Source organism: Amblyraja radiata, chromosome 1 (genome assembly GCF_010909765.2).
Source record: "Amblyraja radiata isolate CabotCenter1 chromosome 1, sAmbRad1.1.pri, whole genome shotgun sequence".
Taxonomy (NCBI): domain Eukaryota; kingdom Metazoa; phylum Chordata; class Chondrichthyes; order Rajiformes; family Rajidae; genus Amblyraja; species Amblyraja radiata.
In genome coordinates, this window is record NC_045956.1 from 77,306,767 (window position 1) to 77,329,016 (window position 22,250).

The following is a 22,250-nucleotide window of genomic DNA, read 5'->3' on the forward strand; positions in this document are numbered from 1 at the left end:
TCTGTGTTGGTGTTAGGCCCGTTCAGAGTAATGTTCACTACTATGCTGGAAGAACTCCCTGCTCTTTGAATGATGTCATAGCTTCTTTGAACTCACCTGCACTGTTAGAATAATAATATAAACAGGCTTTTAAACTCTAATTTAAACAGGCTTTCTGAAAGACAGCATCTTTCACAATGCAAAGCCTTGCACGCTATTCAACAAGGTGTCATTAACTCTCCCCAAAGGATTTACGCTCTGTTCTTGGATTGGTCCTTGAATATTAGGAAAGCATTTTTGGGATGTTTTATTGAGCAATATTAATGGATTTGACTGCTAGTGTGACAGATTCCTTTTGCGTTAGGTTTCCAAACAGATACTGTGCAAGAGAAATGACATCACAGTGGCACAGCTGGTAGAGCTGCTGCCTCACGGCACCTGAAACGCCACGGGTGCTGTCTGTGTGGAGTTTGCATGTTCCCTATACAACTAAATTGTCCCTAGTATATAGGACAGAACTAGTGTATGGGTGATTGTAGGTCGGCACAGACTCAGGGGCTGAAGGGCCTGTTTCTGCGCTGTAACTCTAAATTAAACTAAACTAAACGGTGCAGGTTTCTGCCTGGTGCTTTTATTTCCTCCCACATCCCAAAGAAGAGTGGGTTTGTAGGTTAATTGGCCTCTGTAAATTGCCCCAAGTGTGTAGCTTGTGGATAGGAAAGTGGGATAACATAGAACTAGTGTGAACGGGTGATCGATTGTCGGCATGGATTCGTTGGGTCGAAGGGCCTGTTTCCAAACTGTATTTTTTAATCAATCGATCAAAAAAAAATTGATCAAACAAAATATTGAAAACTGATTAGGTTATAGAAGAATTTATTTTCCTGATCAAGTGGAAAATATTGGTGTGAGTGTAATATGTCTGATCTCACGGTCTGAGTGAATTAATGTGGAACTCTGTTCTGTCTTAGCACGGAGAGACTAATACAATGGGTAATCTGAGGCCAGTGGTGTGTCTGAGGTACTCTTCCCCACTGGCGCACTCTAGCACTCAAGAGTCTGCACATTGGATGTGGGCCAAGTTTTTAAGTTCAGCATCCTCAATACTCACGAGGCAGCTATGTCATAAATTGGTTGGAGCTTTTGAGCAGTGAGCCATGAAATGTGGCAAAGATTTCACACCCACCCAGCTGGCACCACTTCTCCCAACAGGAAATTTCCTCAAGACCTTCCCGTTGTACGACCTTATGATGCTGGCGCTAGCCTACACTCTGGGGACAAAGATGCTCTGTTTGTCCTGCAGCTTTGTTGTGACCTGACTCGAGAATGCCCAGGAGCCTGCAGGCTCCTTTATTAAATGAACAAAACCTGTATCCAGAAATCTGCAGAGTTAACATTATAAAATTGCAAGCTCCTGAGGTCAGCAGCCCATTAGAAGAGCATAATGCAGATTTGCAGCTCAGTTTTTTAAAAGGGTCATATTTTTAAAAGGGTCAAATCTTCCCTCGGGTCCTCAGCAGGTTGCAAATGCCCAACTTGCTTACTGCCTGTTTCCATGAGTGGACATTTGGGTGACGGGCAGGATGGGGTTGCCAGGTGGTGCAGGGCTGCAGACATCTTCTGTTGTGTGGGAACTTTGTGGCAACTGCATTTCTGACTTGGCTACTGTTCGGGTTACGAACTGTTCTCAGGAACAGAACCATGTCGTTTTCTGGGTAGGACCTGTATAGTCTATTTCACTACCAGTATTGACGTGGTCTTATTTGCCTCCATTTAATTGCAAATGCAACCAGTGATCTAACACACGAGGTAAATTTTCCTTTACCAAAATTTTGATTTTGTGCTTTTTTTTTTTTTAAATGGTCTTTTCAGGATCTCATTGAGAAAGTAGTGATTTTGCGCAAAGCTGTCGAACTTACCCAAGGAGCACACAATAATGGAGTTGGGGCTGTTCTAGCGGAGAAGATGAGTCAGTATGCTGGTCTACTGGCAGCCCAAGGAAGTTTGGCTGCTGCTTTGTCTTATCTGCCTACCGACGCAAATCAGGTACTGACTGATGCACAGTATTTTGTTCCCACTTTCTGTTACATAATCCCAAATTGTCTTGTCAACTAATTTATGAAGATGGTTAAATTAACACATTTTTTTGTTAGGGCAAAACATGCAGGAATTTTTAAAAAAAATAATACCAGTGGGTCCAGAGGAGGTTTACAAGATGATCCCAGGTTAACATATCATGAGCATTTGACGACACTGTGCCTGTGCTTGCTGGAGTTTAGAAGAATGAGGAGGGACCTCATTGAAACGTACCGAATCGTGAAAGGCTTGGAGAGAATGGATGTGGAGAGGATGTTTCCACTCATGGGAGAGTCTAGGACTAGAGGTCATAGCCTCAGAATTAAAGGACGTTCCTTTAGGAAGGAGACGAGGAGAAATTTCTTTAGTCAGAGGGTGGTGAATCTGTGGAATTCTTTGCCACAGAAGGCTGTGGAGGCCAAGTCGGTGGATATTTTTAAGGCAGCGATAGATAGATTCTTAATTAGTACAGGTGTCGGAAGTTATGGGGAGAAGGCAGGAGAATGGGGTTAGGAGCGAGAGATAGATCAGCCATGATTGAATGGTGGAGTAGACTTGATGGTCTGAATGGCCTATTTCTGCTCCTATCACAAGACCTTATGATGCTGGCGCTAGCCTACACTCTGGGGACAATTTACAATTTTGCAGAGTCAATTAACCTGCAAACCTGTATGTCTTTGGAATGTGGGAGGAAACTGGAGCACCTGGAGAAAACCCATGCGATCACAGGGAGAACGCACAAACAAACAAGCACACAGTCAGCTCGGACCCGATGGATCGAACAACCTGTTTCCATTCTGCATCTCTGACTCTGAGTGGACACTTCATTTGAGGGAAATTTGATCAGTGGTTAAAACTTGCCTTTTAAAAAAAAAGACTAAATGTGCAAACTCATGACTAAATGTCAATGCAGAATGAAGAAATTAATTACATTTGAAGGACGGCTTTCAGGTGAGGGAGCTTGTTAAACATGGGATCATCAGATGGAATAAAAAGGAATGTTCTTGAGGTGTATACACATAGCAAAAGAATATAAGAGACGACAGGAGATATTTGAATCATTGGGCCGCTACTCCTCAATGTTGCTTCCCAGACTGTGGTGTTTGGTCTTAATGCTTAATGTCCAAGACCATTGTTGTCTATCTTCAGTGTAAACCAGCATCTGCAGTTCCTTCCTACACTATTGTCATAGAGTCGTACAGTGTGGACTTGCTCACGCCTGGATGGAGAAGTGGTTGGCAGCAGGAAACAAAGAGTAGGTCCCTTTCATAATGGCAGGCAGTGAGTAGTGGGGTACCGCAAGGCTCGGTGCTGGGACCGCAGCTATTTACAATATACATCAATGATTTGGATGAAGGGATTCAAAGTAACATTAGCAAATTTGCAGATGACACAAAGCTTGGTGGCAGTGTGAACTGTGAGGAGGATGCTATGATAATGCAGGGTGACTTGGACAGGTTGGGGGAGTGGGCAGATGCATGGCAGATTAAGTTTAATGCGGATAAATGTGAGGTTATCCACTTTGGCAGCAAAAACAGGAAGGCAGATTACTATCTAAATGGCATCAAGTTGGGAAAAGGGGAAGTACAATAGGATCTGGGGGTTCTTGTACATCAGTCTATGAAAGTAAGCATGCAGGTATAACAGGCAGTGAAGAAAGCAAAAATGGCATGTTGGCTTTTATACCAAGAGGAATGAAATATAGGAGCAAAGAGGTCCTTCTGCAGTTGTACAGAGCCCTAATGAGACCACACCTGGAGTATTCTGTGCAGTTTTGGTCCCCTAATTTGAGGAAGGACATTCTTGCTATTGAGGGAGTGCAACGTAGGTTTACAAGGTTAATTCCCGGGATGGCGGGACTGTCATATGATGAGAGAATGGGGAAGCTGGGCTTGTACACTCTGGAGTTTAGAAGGATGAGAGGGTACCTCATTGAAACATATAAGATTGTTAAGGGCTTGGACACACTAGAGGCAGGAAACATGTTCCCGATGTTGGGGGAGTCCAGAACCAGGGGCCACAGCTTAAGAATAAGGAGTAAGCCATTTAGAATGGGGACGAGGAAACACTTTTTCTCACAGAGCGTGAAATTCTCTGTCTCAGAGGGCAGTGGAGGCAGGTTCTCTGGATGCTTTCAAGAGAACAAGATATGGCTCTTAAAAATAGCGGAGTCAGGGGATATGGGGAGAAGGCAGAAACGGGGTACCCTCTCTGATCATAAGCTTATACGGTTCACCATCCCTTCTCCGACACCTCGCCCCCGCTTCCTCCGAGAAATCACCTTCCGTAATCTAAAATCCATTGATCCCCACCATCTCTCTGACCTGCTCTCTACCACTCTCCCCCTGGACTCAACCCCCATCTCACCTGATGATCTCACAAACCATCTCAATTCCACCTTGTCTACCTCCCTTAACACTATGGCCCCCCTCAAAACAAGAACCGTAACTTTCAACACATCTTCACCCTGGTACACACCTGCACTTCGTAAACTGAAACAGACTGGTCGCCGACTTGAACGACTCACAAAGAAATCATCTCTCACAGTCCACCTTGAAGCTTACAAACTTCATCTCACTGACTACAAAGATGCCCTCATTGCTGCAAAATCTGCCTACCTCTCCTCCATATTCACCGATCCCTGCCTAAACCACAGAACCCTCTTCTCCACAGTGGGCAACCTCCTCAAGCCTCGAGCCAACACTCTCCCTACCTCTACTCCGGTTCTCTGCAACTCATTCCTACACTTTTTCGCCGATAAAATCAGCACCATCTATCAATCTTTATCCCCTGTACCCGACTCCCCAGCATCTACTCCACCACCTACCAAGGCCCCTCCTTTCAACATCTCCACTGACCTCCTTACTCCTCCTCCACACTGCTTCCTCTCCCAGTTTGACCTGGTCACCCCTATTGAAATCTCCAAACTCATCAGCTCTTCCAAACCCACTACCTGCTCCCTCGACCCTCTCCCCACTCCCCTTGCTGAAGTCCTGCCTCCCCGTTCTCTGCCCCTACCTCACTAATCTCTTCAACTCCTCATTGTCCCAAGGAATTGTCCCCTCCGCTTTCAAAACTGCTGCTGTTACACCAATCTTAAAGAAACCTGGTCTTGATCCCTCCTCTCTCATTAACTACTGCCCAATCTCAAACCTCCCCTTTCTTTCAAAAACCCTGGAGCGTATTGTTGCGTCGCAACTTCATTCCCACCTCCTTGCGTATAACCTACTTGAACCCCTCCAATCTGGCTTTCGCCCCCTCCATAGCACAGAAACTGCTCTCCGCAAAGACCTCAACGACCTCCTCACCTCTGCTGACACCGGTTCCCTCAACATCCTCATCCTCCTCGACCTGAGCGCAGCCTTCGATACAGTTAACCATAACATCCTGCTCACCAGACTCAAAGACCTCGGCATTGAAGGCTCTGCACTCAGTTGGCTCCGTTCCTACCTTTCCAACAGATCCCACTTCATCTCTCTCCACAACCACACCTCTGCTACAGCCACAGTCACTCAAGGCGTTCCCCAAGGCTCCGTACTCGGCCCCCTCCTCTTCATCACCTACATCCTCCCCCTTGGTCAGATACTCCGCCACTTCAACCTGGACTTCCACTGTTACGCTGACGACACCCAGATCTACCTCGGCACCAAATCCCCCCACAACCCCCCCCCTCTCCCATATCAACTCTTGTTTGTCAGCTATAAAAACCTGGATGCAACATAATTTCCTCAAACTCAACAGCGATAAGACAGAATTCCTCCTCATAGGCTCCAAAGCCACACTCAGCAAAATCAATAACCCCACTCTCACCATCGACGGCACCACTGTCTCCCCATCTCCCCAGGCCCGCAACCTTGGCGTGATCTTTGATTCCACCCTCTCCCTTGAGCCTCACATCCGCCATGTCATTAAAACCTCCTTCTTTCATCTCCACAACATCGCCAAACTCAGACCCTCTCTCACACCTCCCGCTGCTGAAAGACTCATCCATGCCTTCATCTCCTCCCGACTGGACTACTGCAACTCACTTCTCCAGCTTCATCAGCTCCACCTACATCAACCGACTCCAACTGGTCCAGAACGCAGCCGCCCGACTCATCACCCACACCAAATCCTGGCATCACATCACTCCAGTCCTCAAACAACTTCACTGGCTTCCCATCTCCCACCGGATCAACTACAAAATCCTGATCCTCACCTACAAAGCCCTCCACCATCTGGCCCCCCCCCATATCTCACTGACCTCCTCTCCCCCTACCAACCCTCACGGTCCCTCAGATCCACATCAGCCGGTCTCCTCTCCATCCACAAGTCCAACCTCCGCAGTTTTGGGGACAGGGCCTTCTCCAGGGCAGCTCCCAGGCTCTGGAACTCCCTCCCCCAACTGATCCGCAATTCCGTGTCCCTCACCATCTTCCAGTCCCGCCTCAAGACCCATCTCTTCACCTCTGCCTATCCTTAGCCCCACGTCCCCCTCCCTTTTCATATGTGCATTAATTGCCTCATATTGTGTTTTGTATTGAATTCTGTCTTTACTTTGTGTACTAGTCATGCCTCTACTATTTATTTCATTCCCCTTACATGTTTTTCCTCCACCTGCTAAATTTTTGTAAGGTGTCCTTGAGACTCTTGAAAGGCGCCCATAAATAAAATTTATTATTATTATTATTATTATTATTATTACTGATTGTGGATGATCAGCCATGATCACATTGAAGGGCCAAATAGAAACATAGAAAATAGGTGCAGGAGTAGGCCATTCGGCCCTTCGAGCCTGCACCGCCATTCAATATGATCATGGCTGATCATCCAACTCAGTATCCTGTACCTGCCTTCTATCCATACCCCCTGATCCCTTTACCCACAAGGGCCACATCTAACTCCCTCTTAAATATAGCCAATGAACTGGCCTCAACTACCTTCTGTGGCAGAGAATTCCAGAGATTCACCACTCTCTGTGTGAAAAATGTTTTTCTCATCTCGGTCCCAAAAGATTTCCCCCTTATTCTTAAACTGTGACCCCTTGTTCTGGACTCCCCAACATCGGGAAATGGCCTGCTCCTACACCTAATGCACCTACTCACAGAATACACTGCTTGAGTTGAAGGGGGCGGGGAATTGGGAAACAAATGTAACATGTTAGTAGTGTGTGGTCCGATGTTTGTAACACTTTAACCTTTGGTTTGAGAATGGAAGGTACACTCAGTCTCCAAGTTAAAAGTACAAATGGAAAATAACTTGAAACAAAAGTCAAAATAAACCTCCTCTAGACTCTCCAGAGCCAGCACACTGGTATTGGTATTATAGAATACAAATTATTTGCCACAGAAGGCTGTGGAGGCCAAGTCAGTGGATATTTTTAAGGCAGAGATAAATAGATTTTTGATTAGTACAGGTGTCGGAAGTTATGGAGACAAGGCAGGAGAATGGGGTTAGGAGGGAGAGATAGATCAGCCATGAATGCATGGAGGAGTAGACTTGATGCGTTGAATGGCTTAATCTGTTCCTATCACATGACCTTATCATACCTTGATATATGTCCTCAATATGTTACATATTAAAGCCACTAAGATGCATGTTGTTAGGTTCATAACCAATGGTTTTCAAAATGTTGGCTGGAGTACAGTTTTCATTTGCTGATTTTGTGTAAAATGCTTGCTAGCAGAAAAACATTGTTGAAAACATTGTTATCACGAGACACTCTGGAATCCCGCGGAGTTTTTATAACACAAGAAAGGGACGTCAAAAACAAAGGTGCTGGAAATCCCTGAGCTAAACACATTGTGATTTGTTTGACTAATTTATTTATTCAGCATAGCTGTATTTCAAATTTGAAAACCCATCAAATCCACACAGTGTACATCACATCGCTGTATTCTAATAATGTGACAGAATGCAGTTTGATTTATTTATGCATTTTTAGTTTAATTTGTAGTGATTTGGAAAGCATTAATTTAGCTTGTAAAATATACCTGCAAAACACATCAGATCTAATTGGCTCTAATTGTGGTTTTCTTTAGATAGAGATTATTTCCAAATATAACAGGCATGCTAACACTTGAAATACTTATGCATCTTTTCCTCTCAATGCAAGTTCCAGGTTCATTTTTATTTAAATTTTCCTCTTCCTTAGAGTTTGCAGTTGGACCTTATTTGCTACTTTTAACCAATGAAGGGAGGAAGAGTTGACAGTTGTTGTAACAATGGACAGTTTCCTGCATATCTACTTTATTTTTTCAAGAATTAATGACCAGAAAAACATATTGTTTGCATTTATTGCAGAATAAACATCCTTAGTTTGATATGAAAAATATTAATGACTTTTATGGTATGTTACTACTGTGTCACTTATTTAAAGCTCTCCTCAAAGGAAGGTGAAATGAACTGCCGTTGTGGCTTTTTCATTAAAGTAATATCTCTCTCTTTCCCTTTTTTTAATCCTGAAAGATGGCAATCCTACATTTACGAGACAGACTGTTCCGTGCCCAGGGTGAACATGCAGCAGAGCAAGAATCGGCTTCTTTATCTCACGGGAAGCATCAAGCTCCAAGAGGCAGAGCAAGTTCTGGTCATTCACTTTACCAGGGGAAACCACAACATGCGGCATCCACACAGCAGTACTACCCACAGGTCAGACCACGTCTGTCTCTTTTACCCAACCTTTGATATGGTGTGGAACCTTTATGATTTTTAAAAGCAAATTAAATAGGAGTCTTCAAGTTGAATTTCTCTTTGTGGAATTTCCTTGTGAGAATTACGCAGCAGGTTTAACAAAATGTTTAGGAGTAATATATGAGCAAAGCTAAGTGTCCATGTTCTGCAATATCTTGTTATATGAAATAAATTTAGGTTATAATATATTTTGAACTGAATTCAATATTGTTACGTCACTCCTATCAATGATAGTCCTGATGTCATAGAAGACTACAGTTACAAAGCTAGAAGGATGGAGGAGTAGTTTGAAAGGACAATTATTATGAAGTAGGACTTAAAATAAATCTGGTGAAGCTCAGCGGAAATGATACTGATTGCACACATCTTAGATTATGATGGAAATAGTGACTTTAATTACAAGTCACAGAGATTTCATTGAATTTTCAGAAAACTGGATGGGTACCAACTTAACATCTCGTTCATAAGATGGGAATGAAGATCGGGTAACTGTAGGTCAATAAGGCTATTGTGAGTGGTTTAATATCTGGAGGACATTTTTCAAAGTAAAGGAGTATTCACCTTGAAAGATATGGATTAATTAAGGATGGATTGTAAATGACAGGTTTGTTCGCCAAATTTCATAGATTTTTGAAGAAACATGCACTGGATTGATAAAGTAAATCTGTATTAATTTTGAGAAAAGCTTTTTAAGAGACTGCAAGAACTTCAATCAAGCTTAGACATTTAATTATTAATAAGCTTGACAGACAGCTGGAATTGAACAGAGGAATATTGAGAGGGAGAATAAAAGATATACATGACTGTTACACTGCAAAAACTGTAGAAAATTGTAGGATGCTTAATGTGTGCAGAGGTTTCAAATAAAAAATAAAAAAGAATCTGGGATGTTGGATTTAATAAATGGGGCATACAATATAATAGTAATCCTAAACTCCTGTGAACCACCCATTTGGCCACTGTGAGAATAAAAAATAGCAACTAAACTTATTTTTGTACTGATGCAATAAGTTTCTTAAATGGATGGTGAGTTAATCATCGCGCAAAGGGAAAGCAATAGAAGGCCAGATTGACATTTGATATTGGTTCAGACTGGAACCACCAGTACAGCTATTGAATCTGAAGTAAATAAGGTAATAGGTGATAGTAGAATTAGACCATTCGGCCCATCAATCATGGGCCTACTCTGCCATTCAATCATGGTGGATCTATCTCTCCCTCTTAATCCCATTCTCTTGCCTTCTCCCCATAACTTCTGACACCTTTAATCAAGCAACCCAAACTTTGGAGCATGCAATGTGGGACATGGAGCCAGCTGATGGATGTGCGGGATCGCAGCTGTCTGTTTGCTCTGCTGCAGCGAGACCAAGCACAGGGCCCAGTCTTGCTGGGATTCCAAGCATTGACATAGATTGCAATGGAGATTGCATGGCAAAGGGTGGTGAATCTGTGGAATTCTATGCATTCGGACCCAGGTTAGTTGGATAGTTAGGACTATCCATTCCAGAATGATTTGGATGAAGGATCCTAAATAAATTAACTTCTATTTTCTCTTGCATCGTCTTCACTATTATTACAAGCTCCCAAGGTGCAAAGAGTTGTCTTTTTACCTCTCTAACCCAGGTCACCAGTTATGTGCCCCTGTCTGTGGGAACCCCTGTCACTTGGATTGTAAGTGGGTGCAGCATCAGACAAGCATCAGTGAAACCAATGTGTGGTCCCCTTGGTCTCTTGCCCAGAGTGGGGCAAATCCATCCATTGGTATGCTGTTAGGCTGAACTCTGCACTCCAACCTTTCACCTCCAGCAACTCGAGTGCAAAATAGTAACATTTTTTCCAAGGCTGCCTCCTCATACTGTGATCAGCTAGTTCCTGAGGGAGATTGATTCATTCTTTTATTTTGTATAAAAATGTGTCAAACACTGGATTTATAGAAGGATTGATGTACATAAATGAAAAACAAATAATTGAATAACAGGAATGGCTACCCAAGGGAATTGTGAGATTACAATGGCCTAATGGTGATGACTTGTTTCCTCCATATGAAAGCTCAGTTACTATGTGAATTCTCTTCATGTCTGCTTTTGCCATGGATCTCCCTGTTGTTGCTGTCTGCCACTTCGCAAAGAACTCGGCATCATCATTTATCATCTGATTATTTCAATAACCAAGCCTTGATTGGTATTGAATATCTCAAAAACGATTATAAGAGACTGTTGACGATTTAGTAGCTTTGTTCATCATCATAGTGCAGAGGTGAACATCTGGAGTTCAGCGGAGCAGATAAATATGAAGCTGCTTTCACTCAATTCTGAACATGTCTCAACATTTGCCATTGCTGGTGCTGGGAATAGATTCATTACTAACTTCCAAAAGGGCAGGGCATCAATAGTTGAAGGGGAAATGTTTGCAAGGATGTAGGGAAAGGAGTGGAGAATGAAACTAATTGGATCGCTCTTTCAACAAGCTATCACAAGGGGCCAAATTGTCTGTCTATGTGTGTTGTTATGTTTAATCATTTGACTAATAGTCCATAGAGCACGTCTTACTGCTATGTGATAGATATACATAGCAGTGCAACTGGCATAGAAAGCACTGAAAAATAATCTGCAGCTGTTAGAAAAACTCAGCAGGTCAGGCAGCATCTGTGAAGAGATTCAGGTCTGAAACCATTTTGATTGCTCTGTTTCTTTTTCCACAAATATAGCCTGAACTGTGGAGTGTTTTCAATATTTTCTATTCTTAATGTGCATAGAATACATGATTCAAACTAGGAACTCATTTAACATTAGAATTATCTTTGCAATAGTATTATAATTCCCATTGTTCCCAATGTTGGGCAAGTCCAGAACCAGGGGCCACAGTCTTAAAATAAAGGAGAAGCCATTTAAGACTGAGGTGAGAAAAAACTTTTTCACCCAGAGAGTTGTGAATTTGTGGAATTCCCTGCCACACAGGGCAGTGGAGGCCAAATCACTGGATGGATTTAAGAGAGAGTTAGATAGAGCTCTAGGGGCTAGTGGAATCAAGGGATATGGGGAGAAGGCAGGCACGGGTTATTGATTGGGGACGATCAGCCATGCTGGCTCGAAGGGCCGAATGGCCTCCTCCTGCACCTATTTTCTATGTTTCTGTAATTAGTTAAACATAATGCTTTAATTCATCAACAGCTAGGATGCAAGGAGTGTTATGGATCAGGATGACTGAACAAATCACAACATACTAAATGTATCTATTAATACAAAGAATCATTGTTTATCTGATAAATGAGGCAAGAAAATTGAAAAGCAATAGCAAATGTGGATGTTTACCAACAATGTTAACATTATAAACATGGCTTAAAAATTGTGGCATAAAACATAGAACAGTGCAGCACAGAAACATTCTCTGGGCCCACAGTGGCTGTGCCAAACATGATGCTAATTCAATATCCTCTGCCTACACTTGATCCATATCCCTCCATTCCCTGCAAAAGCCTCTTAAATGCCACTGTCGTATCTGCCTCCACCACCACTCCAGGCAGCATGTTCTTGGCACCCACCACTCTCTGTGTAAATATATTTTTTAAACCTGCACGTCTCCTTTAAACTTTGTCCCTTCAACATAGAGCAATGCCCTTTAGACTTTGACATTTCCACCCTGGAAAAATGTTCTGACTATCCTATCTATGCCGCTCACAATTTTATACACTTCAGGTAAATTAGGTTAATTTAGACAAGTTATATGATATATGTAAGAATTTTATTTCCATTGTTAAAACTAAGATTGTTCAGACGTGAATTAAGATATAACACCTTCTCGCTGTGATTTCCTGAGGGTGCAGTTTAGTGTTTGTTCCAGGAAGTTTGCAAGTGATGAGGGAGTTTTTCACCCCCAAGGGGAAATGCTGTCATTTTGTTTTTTATTGCCTTGAATCTTCATTTTTATTTGATAATTTGTTTTTTAGAAATCCCATGTTGTTTTGGTGTCATGTTGTTCGGGCCACCAGGGTGCTGACTGAGCAGATAGATTGTTAGGTTAGCAGCGAACTGCAGTTATTTTCTCAGGCTGCCACAAGCTATGATGTTACTACAATCTCTGGTTAAAATCTTTGTAAAAAAACAATCAGAAAGTTTATGTCTGATTTTACCTTAGAGATGTACATTGCCATTGCAATGATAGGTACTGTACATACTGTGTTTTCCTGTTTTCACTGTAACTAATTTGCTCTCATTAAATAGAGAGCGGGTGATCATGAAACAAAATGAACAAATTAAAATAGTTCATACACTCATTAGAAATATCAATGTCTTAACCATAATAGTGTTGCTTAAAATACGTGTATTGATTAAATTTAGTTGAAACTTTTCCAAGCATTTGTTCTTCTCGTCCATTACTGTTCTGTAACCTTCACGTTCAAAGTAATTTCAGACCACACCCAAGAAAGAGACCAAATATGCAGTAATCTTGGCAGTCTCAGTGTTTGGCCCTGGACTTTGTCTTTCAATAACCACAGTGCTTTTTCTGTGGTCCAATTGTAATTCATTATGTGAAGAACACTTGAGACAATTTGGTTGTACTCTAAGGCTATATATAATTGCCAATATTTAATTGATTCCCCTATCCCAGCATGCTACCAATAGAAGCATGAATAACCCACTTGAATATTGCTGTGTTCTCATTTGAAGACTTAGTCATTTCTAAGAATTCTAATACATTGTTCTCTTCAGAGGTTGATTATTGATAACGTACAGTCTGCACATTTTTGACTTCAGGCTTATTGAATTAAGAATAATATTGATTCATGATATATAATATTATGCCTGTCTATCAAGCAGTAAAATTTCATAGCAATAACAGTGAATTTCACCAGGAAGCTGTTTGGTAGTGTTCTGTGTTGGTCACCCTGCGATAGGAAGGATGTTGTAAAGCTGGAAAGGGGGCAGAGAAGATTTACAAGGATTTGCCAGGGAACCACAGAATTGTACATTTTCTTGTGGAGAACTTGCATTTCCAATGTAGGTGCAGATCCTCTTATTTTGGACTGTGACAGCTGCAATTATGCCTTTCCTATCCATGTATCTGTCCGAATATCTTTTAAATGTTGTTCCAGTTATGGCATGAACTATCTTCTCTGGCAGCTCGTTCCATAGACCACCAATGTCTGAGCAAAAAAAGTTGCCTCTCGGGTTCCCATTAAATCTTTCCCCTCTCACCTTAAACCTATGTCTTCTGGTTTTTGATTCCCCAACTCTGGGTAAAAGACTGCATCGACCCTATCTATTCCCCATTGCCTTATTCTGCGTTAAAGGACCCTGTGTATTCATCCAATCTTTTCCCCTTATGATCTTGCACACCTCTATAAGATCAGCCCTCCGCCTCCTGCACTCCAGGAATAAAGTCTTAACTTGCCCAACCTCTCCTTAAAGCTCGGGCCTTCGAGACCTGGTAAATCCTTGTAAATCTTCTCTGCACCCTTTCCAGCTTTACAACATCCTATAGCAGGGTGACCATTACTCAGCACAATACTGCAAATGCGGCCTCACGAATGTGTGGTAGAACTGTAACATAACATCCCAACTTCTATACCCAGTGCCCTAATTTATGAAGCCAATGTACCGAAAAGTAAAACTCCATTAGCACATTTGCCCAGCTGATCAAGATCCTGCTGTATTTTTTGATAACTATCTACGTTACCACCCACTTTAGTGTCACCTCCAGATTAATCATGTCTTGTACATTCTCATCCAAATCGTTGATATAAGCCACCTACAGCAATGGGCCCACCTGAGGAGCACCATTAGTCGCAGGCCTCCAGTCCAAAAAAAAACCTTTCACCATCATCCTCTGCTTCCTTCTATAAAGCCAATTCTCTGTCCAGTTAGCTAACTCTCCCTGGATCCCATGCGATCTAACCTTTCAGAGCAGTCTTGCTGAAGTCCACATAGACAATGTATACAGCTTTGTCCTAGTCAACTTTTTTAGTTAATAACCTTCATCCCTTTTTTATTTCTCATCTCCACCCATATAGCCTCACAGGACGAACCATCAATAATGTCATCTCAGACTACTGCTGTGACATTCTCCTTCAATGAAGCAATACCCCTCCTCTTGTACCCTCACCTCCATCTCTCCTGTAGCACCTGCACCCTGGAACATTAAGCTGCCAGTCCTGTTCCCTTCTTAGCTATATTTCCATAACGACTACATTGCCTGTCGCACGTACATATTTACATCTTGAGTTCATGTGCCATACCCTTCAGGCCACTCGAATAGAAATAGTAAGATTAAACGAGAACTTACCAGTTTGAAGTTTGATCGTTATTTTATGAGGAGTAACGTTGAGGGATTACGTGAAGAACCCCGCCAGGACGCATGCGTGTCATTCTTCAAAGCAGCGGTGTGAAATCACAGATAATTGTAATGACTAAACATAGTAAGATTAGAGAAGAGATACCAGTTGAGTATATGATCAAGGGTGGGAGCGGAGGGCACGTAATCCCTCAACGTTACTCCTCATAAAATAACGAACAAACTTCAAACTGGTAAGTTCTCGTTTAACCTTACTATTTTACTTCGGAGTCACGTGAGTGACTACGTGAAGATTTTAAAGCTCTGTGATTTCATGCCGTGGAAACGAGTCCATGCATCACATCTGCCTTGATTATGGGGAGAATAGTGTTAACATCATTAGACATCAATACGATATTGAAAACCCAACGATAAATATATTAACACCAAATTATAGCCCCTATTTATGGGGTAAATTATATTACTAAACTTAAAATTGTTTCTGCAAATGTTCCAGGTTCAATGACTGGTTTGTTATAAAATCGCTGGAAAGATTTCTCTGTTGACCATCCTGCTGTCTTGAGGATTTGGTCCATAGGAACATCCAACTTCATAGCTGCTGATGTAGCGGCAGCCCTGGTGGAGTGAGATTTAAAATGCTAGTGTCTACTCCAGCCTTATTAGGACCTGTTTTAGCCATCTAGAGATGGTCTGGACTGTCACTGTTTTGAGTGGCTGTTTGTAGCTGATTAAAAGTGACATTTCTTTCCCTCTGATGATCTTAGTATACTCCATATATAATAGTAGGTGTGTTACAATACAGAGACGATCATCTGTCGGGTATGCCCTGAATTCTGTTTTTAGGCCTGCTGACCCCTGTCAGTTCTGTTTGACTAATTCATTGATGTGAAAAGTTAAATTTCCAGATGAAATAGTCATGTTGTCCAGCCTTAGGTTCTGTAGTGACTGGACCCTTTGTGTCGTGACCAAGGCCATCAGCATGACTGTTTTCATAGTCAGTTTCTGTAGGGACAGAGCTGTAGCTGGAGACCAGTTTCTTAACATGGTCAGTACAATGCTCACATCCCATATTTGGGAGTACCTGGTTCTTGGGGGATTAACATTAAAATGCCCCTCATGAGTTTGGTTACCAGGGTGTGTCCCAACAGAATGCCGCTCTGTTCCTTGCCACAGGTATGTTGACAGAGCACTTCTGGCGCAGTTGATGGCATTAAAACTGAGCCTCTCATCGTAATGGAGGCTTGCCAGGAATTCCAGAACAGACGGGATGTTCATAGATCTGTGGGTGATCTTTCCTTTGTTACCGGATGGACCAGTAAATTAGGTCTATGATGGATGGTGATGCATGGTTCGCCCCCGCTTCCTCCGAGAAATCACCTTCCGGAATCTAAAATCCATTGATCCCCTCCATCTCTCTGACCTGCTCTCCACCACTCTCCCACTGGACTCAACCCCCATCTCACCTGATGATCTCACAAACCATCTCAACTCCACCTTGTCTACCTCCCTCAACACTCTGGCCCCCCTCAAAACAAGAACCGTAACTTTCAACACATCCTCACCCTGGTACACACCTGCACTTCGTAAACTGAAACAGACTGGTCGCCAACTCGAACGACTAATAAAGAAATCATCTCTCACAGTCCACCTTGAAGCTTACAAACTCCACCTCACTGACTACAAAGATGCCCTCATTGCTGCAAAATCTGCCTACCTCTCCTCCATATTCACCGATCCCTGCCTAAACCACAGAACCCTCTTCTCCACAGTGGGCAACCTCCTCAAGCCTCGAGCCAACACTCTCCCTACCTCTACTCCGGATCTCTGCAACTCATTCCTCCACTTTTTCGCTGATAAAATCAGCACCATCTATCAATCTTTATCCCCTGTACCCGACTCCCCAGCATCTACTCCACCACCTACCACGGCCCCTCCTTTCAACATCTCCACTGACCTCCTTACCCCTCCTCCACACTGCTTCCTCTCCCAGTTTGACCTGGTCACCCCTATTGAAATCTCCAAATTCATCAGCTCTTCCAAACCCACCACCTGCTCCCTCGACCCTCTCCCCACTCCCCTGTTGAAGTCCTGCCTCCCCGTACTCTGCCCCTACCTCACTAATCTCTTCAACTCCTCATTGTCCCAAGGAATTGTCCCCTCCGCTTTTAAAACTGCTGCCGTTACACCAATCCTAAAGAAACCTGGTCTTGATCCCTCCTCTCTCATTAACTACCGCCCAATCTCAAACCTCCCCTTCCTTTCAAAAACCCTGGAGCGTATCGTTGCGTCGCAACTTCATTCCCACCTCCTTGCGTATAACCTACTTGAACCCCTCCAATCTGGCTTTCGCCCCCTCCATAGCACAGAAACTGCTCTCCTCAAAGTCCTCAACGACCTCCTCACCTCTGCTGACACTGGTTCCCTCAACATCCTCATCCTCCTCGACCTGAGCGCAGCCTTCGATACAGTGAACCATAACATCCTGCTCACCAGACTCAAGGACCTCGGCATTGAAGGCTCTGCACTCAGCTGGCTCCGTTCCTACCTTTCCAACAGATCCCACTTCATCTCTCTCCACAACCACACCTCTGCTACAGCCGCAGTCACTCAAGGCGTTCCCCAAGGCTCCGTACTCGGCCCCCTCCTCTTCATCATCTACATCCTCCCCCTTGGTCAGATACTCCGCCACTTCAATCTGGACTTCCACTGTTACGCTGATGACACCCAGATTTACCTTGGCACCAAATCCCCCCACAACCCCCCCCTCTCCCATATCAACTCCTGTTTGTCAGCTATAAAAACCTGGATGCAACATAATTTCCTCAAACTCAACAGCGATAAGACAGAATTCCTCCTCATAGGCTCCAAAGCCACACTCAGCAAAATCAATAACCCCACTCTCACCATCGACGGCACCACTGTCTCCCCATCTCCCCAGGCCCGCAACCTTGGCGTGATCTTTGATTCCACCCTCTCCCTTGAGCCTCACATCCGCCATGTCATTAAAACCTCCTTCTTTCATCTCCGCAACATCGCCAAACTCAGACCCTCTCTCACTCCGCCTGCTGCTGAAAGACTCATCCATGCCTTCATCTCCTCCCGACTGGACTATTGCAACTCACTTCTCCTTGGCATCAGCTCCACCTACATCAACCGACTCCAACTGGTCCAGAACGCAGCCGCCCGACTCATCACCCACACCAAATCCTGGCATCACATCACTCCAGTCCTCAAAAAACTTCACTGGCTTCCCATCTCCCACCGGATCACCTACAAAATCCTGGTCCTCACCTACAAAGCCCTCCACCATCTGGCCCCCACATATCTCATTGACCTCCTCTCCCCCTACCAACCCTCACGGTCCCTCAGATCCACATCAGCCGGTCTCCTCTCCATCCACAAGTCCAACCTCCGCAGTTTTGGGGACAGAGCCTTCTCCAGGGCAGCTCCCAGGCTCTGGAACTCCCTCCCCCAACTGATCCGCAATTCCGTGTCCCTCCCCATCTTCCAGTCCCGCCTCAAGACCCATCTCTTCACCTCTGCCTATCCTTAGCCCCACGTCCCCGTCCCTTTTCATCTGTGCATTAATTGCCTCATGCTGTGTTTTGTATTGAATTCTGTCTTTACTTTGTGTACTAGTCATGTCTCTACTATTTATTTCATTCCCCTTACATGTTTTTCCTATACATGCTCAATTTTTGTAAGGTGTCCTTGAGACTCTTGAAAGGCGCCCATAAATAAAATGTATTATTATTATTATTATTATGGTTCGAATACCATGTCTAGTATCACCGGGAACCATGGTTGAGTAGGCCAATCGGGTACTATCAAAATACCAGACGCAGAGTCTTGCTGTATTTTCCTTAATACCCGACTGATGAGGCAGAAAGGAGGGAATGCATAAATAAACAATTTCCCCCAATGCAGTGAAAATGCATCTGTTGCCGCTGCCCCAGGTCTGGTTCCCATGAAACATAATTTGATAACTGGTGATTGAGCCTGGATGCGAAAAGATCGATATCTGGTGTTCCATGCCATGCTGTAATTTCAGCAAATACATTTTTATCCAACATCCATTCAGTGTTTTCATTGAATTTGCGTGACCTGGTGTCTGCCACTAAATTTAGTTTACCTGGTAAGTAGGTAGCTGATATCCAAATATCTCTCTGGATACATCATTGCCAAATTGTGTTGGCCAGATTGTCACATGATGTCGATTTGTTTCCACCCATATGGTTGATATATGCTACCATGGTGGTGTTGTCAATTTGTAGTCTAACATGCTGGTGATTTAACCCAAAACAATATGACTTAAGGCAATGGAATGCACTTAACATTTCCAGGTAGTTTATGCCCAGTGTTTGTAATAATGATGCCTCCTGTGCATTCCATCTCCCTCCACAGCTGGAGATGGAATTGGTAGCACCCCAACCAAGTGCACTGGCATCAGTTTGTAGTACCATAGACGGGTTGCTGATAATTATTGGATTGGAACAATACCTGTGGTTATGTTCCCACCATTTTAGTTCCATTATGGCCTCTGTTGGTAGCTTCATTGGTCTGTCAAAATGGCCATCATTAAGTTTGAGTGCTCTTATTTTTGCTCTCTGTAAATTTCGATAGTGTAAAGGTCCGAATTGTGTGGCTGGAAATGCAGCCACTATCGTCCCAATTATTCTAGCTACCAGTCTAATGGATGGTTTGGTGATATCAATGATTTCGCTACAAGCCTCTATTAAGGCTGTAACCTTTTCTTTCGGCAAAGTCACTGACATGAGTACTGAGTTAATGGTGAACCCCACATAATCCATTTTTGTTGAAGGCGTTAATTTAGACTTAACTGGATGGATGATAAACCCCAGTTTTCCAAACAATTGTTTTGTGGCTGTTACCGCTTGTTTAGCCAATTCCAAAGTTTTGCCAACAATATGTATGTCATCTAGATATGCCATTACCACGTGTTTTTGTTTCCGCAGTAACGCTAGGGCTGGTTTCAAATTTTTGTGAACAGCCTGGGGCTGATGTTAGGCCATTAGGTAGTGCCCTGTATTGCCAGAGCTGACCCATCCAGTTGAATTTTAAATAACATCTGTGGTCACCTCTTGTGGGTACTGTATAGTAAGCATCTTTTAAATCGATGCTTGCCATGTAGTAGCCTTCGGAAATCAATTGCTTAGCAGTAACAAAGGTTTCCATCTTGAAATGAATATATTGTTCAAAGGTATTCAAAGTAGTTAAATCGATGATGATGCGGCAACCACCATCTTTCTTGTTTTTTATAAAGATGTTGGACACGAATTCCTGTGATTCTTGTTGGGTTTTCTCAATTACTCCTTTTTTATATAGCCGCTGTAATTCAGCATATGCTTTAGATTTTTCTATGCCTGTGAGCACGAACATTCGGTTTGGTACATGCTGAACTGGAGGGTTATGTTTTTGTATAAATTCTATGGTATAACCCTGGATACTGCTTAGAATATAAGTGTCGGTAGTTAACTTATTCCATGCATCCAAATAATATCGTAATCTCCCACCAACTTCCATGCTCCCTTTAATTCTTAAGGAACCAGACCCACCTACCTCCATGGTTACCAGTGGTAGGCATGTTACTTCTTCGGCATCCTCCGTGGACGTTGAGGCGCCGTTGTCTGGGTCTGTAATTGGGTTGGTGTTGAGGGCTTGCGCATTTTCCAGGAAGGTCGGTCTGGGTCATGGCCTAAAAAAGACCGATGTTGGGTGTTCCTGGTTTTGCGCTTTCTCCAGTTTGTCTTGGCCAACTGGTGGGTGCGTAGGGGTGATGTTTATGGCCGTAGTAGCTTTTGGATGCTGCTTTTATGAGCCCCAGGGTTTTCGCCTCCTCGTCAAGTTCTTTGACTTGTTTTGATAAATCCCCTCCAAATAGTAGTATTGATGGTTTGGAGGTTCCAGGTTTGCAGAGGCCTGCAAATTTGGGGTCTAAAGCCGGTTGGATAGCACTTTTCCTAATATTGTTTAACTCGTATTGTGAGTTGCAGAGTAAAGCCAGTGCATCTTGGTGGTCTAGGGTCTTGTTTTGCTCATTCAATGTGCGGGCAAAAGCCTAATTCCTGCTGTTAGGACTTTTAGGACTTTCTGTATTTTTAAGTCCCTAGTTCTAATTGATGCCCCGACATGTGTCCAGATGCACTGGTTGACACTGGGAACATTTAGCGACTTGCAGTTCCCTGGTGGTAAGTGTCGTGCGGTGGTGTCCGATAATGCCTGTCCCTGTAGTTGGTTAAAAGACATGTAGTCAATGCTTACTGCTATTTTCAGCTCCAGGTTTAGGCCAGTTTGGTCGGGTTGGATAAACTGGGACACCATATCCAACATGTTTTCTTTCACCCCAGGCATACTAGGGGTATGTTGATCACTCGCCTCTTCAGGGTCAGTCTAGAATTGACCCTCCGTGCTCCCCTTTGATGAGGGAGAAACACTGTGCAGCCCCACAAGAGGTACTGCTGTGGGGCTTACTAACTGCCCACTGTGGCTAGCCTCCATCTCCCGGAGCCTGCCACTTGGAGTATTTCCTCCAGCAGCCGCTCCAACCGGCTCCAATGCTCACGGGCACTGGCCGCTCGCGGCTGCTCCTGTTTCCCCAGCCGCTCCAACCGGCCCCAATGCTCACGGGCACTGGCCGCTCGCGGCTGTTACTGATCCTGCAGCCGCTCCAACCGGCTCCAATGCTCACAGGCACTGGCCGTCGCGGCTGCTCTTGTTCCCCGCTCCCAGCCGCTCGAACCGGCTCCAATGCGCACGGGCACTGGCCGCTCGCGGCTGCTCCTGAAGCCGCTCCAACCGGCCCCAATGCTCACGGGCACTGGCCGCTCGCGGCTATTCAGAGTCGGACTCATCGGAGTCAACGATGTTAGTTTTTTGCTTCGCTCTACCGCCCGGCCGTGGCTGGTGCGGGAGCGAAGTCGGGCACAGCTGTTCCCATTTCGGGAGATTGGCGTGCCGTTGGCTGCTGCTGCCGGCTGCCCGCAACTCCGCGGTTCTCCCCCGCCAGCTTTCTCGCAGCCTTCGTGGATCTGGTCCATGTCTCCACCTGTAAGGTAAGTGGAAGGAACGCAGAGTCTCCTTACCTGCTGTTCCCGGCTTTCAAATTCTGCCGCTAAGGGAACGTCGTTCCCCCTGCTGTGACTCATTGCAATGCGTGTAGCGATATGACACGCATGCGTCCTGGCGGGGTTCTTCACGTAGTCACTCACGTG

General features: G+C 44.1%; 1 protein-coding gene across 14 annotated transcripts in view; it reads left to right on the forward strand.

Moving 5' to 3' along the window:
• The window catches only part of sec31a (SEC31 homolog A, COPII coat complex component), a 105,488-nt gene that overhangs the window by 50,367 nt on the left and 32,871 nt on the right, over positions 1 to 22,250 (forward strand). For all 14 annotated transcript variants that reach the window (XM_033025060.1, XM_033025010.1, XM_033025032.1 and 11 more), the window contains 2 exons: positions 1,852 to 2,025; positions 8,503 to 8,685. In XM_033025060.1, coding sequence (XP_032880951.1) covers positions 1,852 to 2,025; positions 8,503 to 8,685 — 357 coding nt within the window. The remainder of the gene's footprint in view (positions 1 to 1,851; positions 2,026 to 8,502; positions 8,686 to 22,250) is intronic.